We start from the raw sequence: 4267 nt of genomic DNA, 5'->3' as shown, positions 1-4267 counted from the left end.
GAAAATGTCAAGGTGTTCACAATCAGACCAATCTGTCTGAACTCCCTATAATTACTCCCTTGACTCTGCTGGCAAAAGAGGGGAAGAGAACCTGTGGCTCAGTGACTAAATCACTGACTAGTATGTATAACTGCCCAGGTTCGAATCCCATAAAGGGTATGGCTAACTGATGAAGGCAAAAAAGCCAGAAATGGTCCATATATATATATATATATATATATATATATATATATATATATATATATATATATATATATATATATGATAAATAATAAAATGTGAACACCAGGAGATTGCAAAATCTTTAAAAGTTTTAATAAAACATTAAAAACCTTTAAAAGAATTTTTAAAAAGGACCTAGCTTTCGTTGGATCCTACCAACATCATCAGGGCACAAATAACTCAATTATCCACAGGCAGCATTCGCAACTGCGACATCATATGTGTTTTTCAAAATTTGGATTGCTGACAAAGAATTAAGGGAGAACTGGAATAGCCATTTCGAACTTTTTAGTTCTTTTAACTGCCAGTGGGGTTTGAACTGATTGAGTGGGAACACAGCCAAGCTCCCACCCAATCAGTTCAAACCCCGCTGGCAGTTAAAAGGAAGAAACAGCTGCGATCACACATTGCTCCTAGAAGCACGAGGCTGAAAACAGCCTGAAGATGACAAATGGGACTTCGTCGAAACGTCGCCAAGACACTTCCAATTTTACGCGGGAGAAAACCCAAATAACCAAATTTCTTTTTCTGACAAAGAGTTAAAGAATTAAATTGGGAGACTAAGATGGCAATTTCTAGCTTGTTCTGCTTTCATCAGTTAGCCATACCCTTTATGGGATTCGAACCCATATATATATGCAGGTCTTGGCATATTTGGGTCTTTTCCCATGTAAGATTGAGAGTATCTTGGCAACATTTTGACGAGGTCCCACTCGTCATCTTCAGGCTGGGGTCTTCGGCTTCGTGCCTGTGCGAGCAGTTTTCTGCCTGAGGTTTCCTGCCTGAGCAGGGGGTTGGACTAGATAACCTCTAAGGTCCCTTCCAACTTTATTATTATTGTTGTTGTTGTTATTTTCAGATAAACATTTCCTGGCAAAGTCTTGCATGGTCAAATTTAAATAAGTAATTCTTACTTTATGCGATTAATGTATATTTGTAATTACCTTGCACATGATCCATAAATAACTAAGACACCTGAACTGAAACTATAATTTGTGCAATTATAATTTGACACCGTGTTCCTTAGAGGTTGTAACAAACACCACAGGCAGACAGAGAGAGAGAGAGAGAGAGAGCTGCCTACATCAAAAAGCATTTCTTAGGGATTATAGAATGTATAAGTCAGTTTATATTTATATTAACTGCATATAACAACTTTAATGCATAAATAAAACAATAGCAGATGGAATTGGGGTTAGAGATTTTGCAATTGGATAGTTGTGGTTTGCAGATTGAGCGATCTCATTTTTATATCATCTTTGTTCATTTCAATGGTTTTTGTTTGTTTTCTTAATTTATTTGATAATAGTTATGTAAAAAATTTCTACTTATTATTCAGAGAGGTATCTATAATTTAAAGAAAGTTACGAAAATTGTATGATGTATAGACTATAGCTAAATCAAATTTTATTGTAGTAGACATACGATTTCTCTTGTTTCTGATGAAAGATGGACATGCACAAGGTGTTATGTTCAGTCAGTGACCTGCAAGTTTGAAGAACAAACACAAATTTTAAAAAATAGTTATATGGCAGCATCTAATAAAGTCAACAAAATCTGGATCTAGGAAAAGTCAAAGTCAGGTAGAAATGGTTCTCCAATCTTAAATTTCAATGTTTAGTAAAAGAAATAGGATTGGAAAATATGAGAGTCTTGAAATAGGGTCTCTTTATGGGTGCTTGTTTAAAGATATGACTTGGTGCCAGAAATATTTAGGTTGCAGCTCATATTTTACCTACAGTTAAATAACTTCTGTTTCTTTTTAAGAAAAACTCATTTTATGATGAACTTCTATCCGGAATTGAACTTGAAACTAGAATTCTTTGCCTAATGTCCCCCAGAGTTTTTGACCAAGGAAGTAGAAATACATAAACCTGATAGAATGTAAGAAAAATATTGTCTACACAAATGGCTAATGGTTCAAAAAGCCACTAACAAGTTGAGTCAGTGTTGGGATTTCGATTGCATTTGCCAATATTAAAGGAAAAGTAAATTTAGGCTTATTGAACAAGAAGCCTTCATAACATGGAGCCTTATGTTCCTTTATGTTTTGTTATGTTTGAAACAAAATGATTAAGTAATGATTAAGGGATGCTATGCTTTATACATAGATATCCATATCCTGATATTTGGAAACATTCTTAAGGAGAAAGGAGTATCAAATCTTTGTAATATTCTACTGTAATAATGAAGAGGCTAGAGAATGTTGGCATTGTTTTGAGACAAAGCTTTTTCTACTGATATAGGCTGCCAGTTTCCCATAGCAAACTTGTACAGTACCTTGAGATTATCAAGTGTTTGGATTCATTCCACTTTCTGTTGATTTGTGTGCTTTTATAAAACATGCCTTAAAAGTAGGAGCCTTTCCACTCCTGCTTTAAATTTTTGCATCAGTTCAGCATATTTTATAAAAAATGTGTCCAGATAAATTGTGAAATGAGTTTTAAAGGTCTTAAAGCCCTATCCTAGTTATAATTTGTTTAAAAATCTATTTTTTCTTAATTGAATATATAAATATATCTTAGTAACAGATGTTTAGTGTTAAATTTAACAATGGAAAACATTATGTTTTCAGTTATTGTTTGTTTCTTGAAAGAAATTGCTTGTACAACTATTTAAATTTTGTTCTGTATTATAACCTATGCTACAAACAATTGTATAATGGCACCAATACTATGATTATTTTATTCAGTAATAATAAATAATTTCTTGACATAAAAAATGTAAGCCTACTACGGTTTTATATGAAAGATAAAATAAGATTAACTTCAAATGGAAAGATTTTATGTCACAGGGTAATGGGCAGGGCTTTTTTTCAGCCGCTTGCGCCGCCTTGGCGCAAGGCCGTGGAAAAAGGCCCGGCCGGCGTGGCCTTTATCGGGGAGGGTGTGGCCTTTATCGGGGAGGGTTTAAAATGAACGTAAGGACAAGAGATTTCCCCGCCAGGATCCCAAACTACTCCCGCACCGGTCCAAACTCAAGGCGGTGGAAAAGTCCGAGAAAAAAAGCCCTGGTAATGGGATATGACCCCCTTCAAGGAACTCTAGTCAAGTATTTTTATGTATTTTGTACATATTTTCATGATTCAATTTTTTTCATATCTATAAACTTAATAATAATATTCTTAAAGAGTATATGTCACTTTTTACTCAAGCACAATTTAACTTTTTAAACCTTAGAAAATCTGGTTTGTTTCCTGATATTTATATTAAACATAGCTTGCATACTGGTGGTGAAGAAATAAAATCTTTGTAACATGTGCTTGGTTTCCTGTACTTAAAACCTGAATAGAAGTAATTTAGAAAAGGCTGTGATAATGCTGCTTATGAAAATTAGGCTTGAAGCTGAAAACTAAAATAAATAAAGTCCAATATTTTAAGTTTCTTCTATATGATGTACTTTCTAAACATAATATTGCTGCCCTGTACAGTTTGATGTCATCTCAAAAAAAAAATCTAACATGTTCTTTGTTCATTTAGCCATTGCAGTTTGTTAATATTTCTGTTTCCTTTTTCAGCTGATGAAGGGATGATGAAGGAACTTGATCAAGTTCAGGTTCTCCATAAGAGATCGGTTATGCCTTACAGGGTGTATAAGAGAAATCGAAAAGGACCAAGTGATGAAGAAACTGTACAGCAATATGCCACTCTCGTGGGACAGGCATGCTTGAAGAGGATGTTGCTTTTTCGGAACTGAATATTCATTCTGTAGATCAGGGGTTCTCAAACTTGGCAACTTAAGGCTTGTGGACTTCAACTCCCAAAGCTGGCTGAGGAATTCTGGGAATTGAAGTCCACAAGTCTTAAATTTGGCAAGGTTGGAGACCCCTGCTGTAGATGTTCCAGAACGATGTTTTGTCACACCACTGCAAGATTCCATATCTCTGCAGTTTTCTGTTGTTATGCGTATTAAAAAAATATGTACTGTGTATCCTTTTCTGCCTGGAAATGAACATGTTGACAAACTTTAGCATAAAACATTGGTTTTGAGTCTTTATATTAAGGGTTTGGCAGAATATTACAGTGACTGAGTTCATGAGATTAAA

General features: G+C 34.6%; 1 protein-coding gene across 1 annotated transcript in view; it reads left to right on the top strand.

The window, feature by feature from the left end:
- Nucleotides 1-3945, top strand: part of ATE1 (arginyltransferase 1) — a 71899-nt gene extending 67954 nt beyond the window's left edge. Inside the window, exon 13 of the mRNA XM_029284395.1 lies at nucleotides 3740-3945. Coding sequence (XP_029140228.1) covers nucleotides 3740-3918 — 179 coding nt within the window. The 3' untranslated portion in view covers nucleotides 3919-3945. The remainder of the gene's footprint in view (nucleotides 1-3739) is intronic.
- The last annotated feature ends 322 nt before the right edge of the window (nucleotides 3946-4267 follow it).

Source organism: Protobothrops mucrosquamatus, unplaced genomic scaffold (genome assembly GCF_001527695.2).
Source record: "Protobothrops mucrosquamatus isolate PMUCROS unplaced genomic scaffold, P.Mucros_1.0 scaffold566, whole genome shotgun sequence".
NCBI classification, from domain to species: Eukaryota; Metazoa; Chordata; class Lepidosauria; order Squamata; family Viperidae; genus Protobothrops; species Protobothrops mucrosquamatus.
The sequence above is the reverse complement of the archived record's forward strand: the minus strand, read 5'-3'. Positions and strand labels throughout refer to the sequence as shown.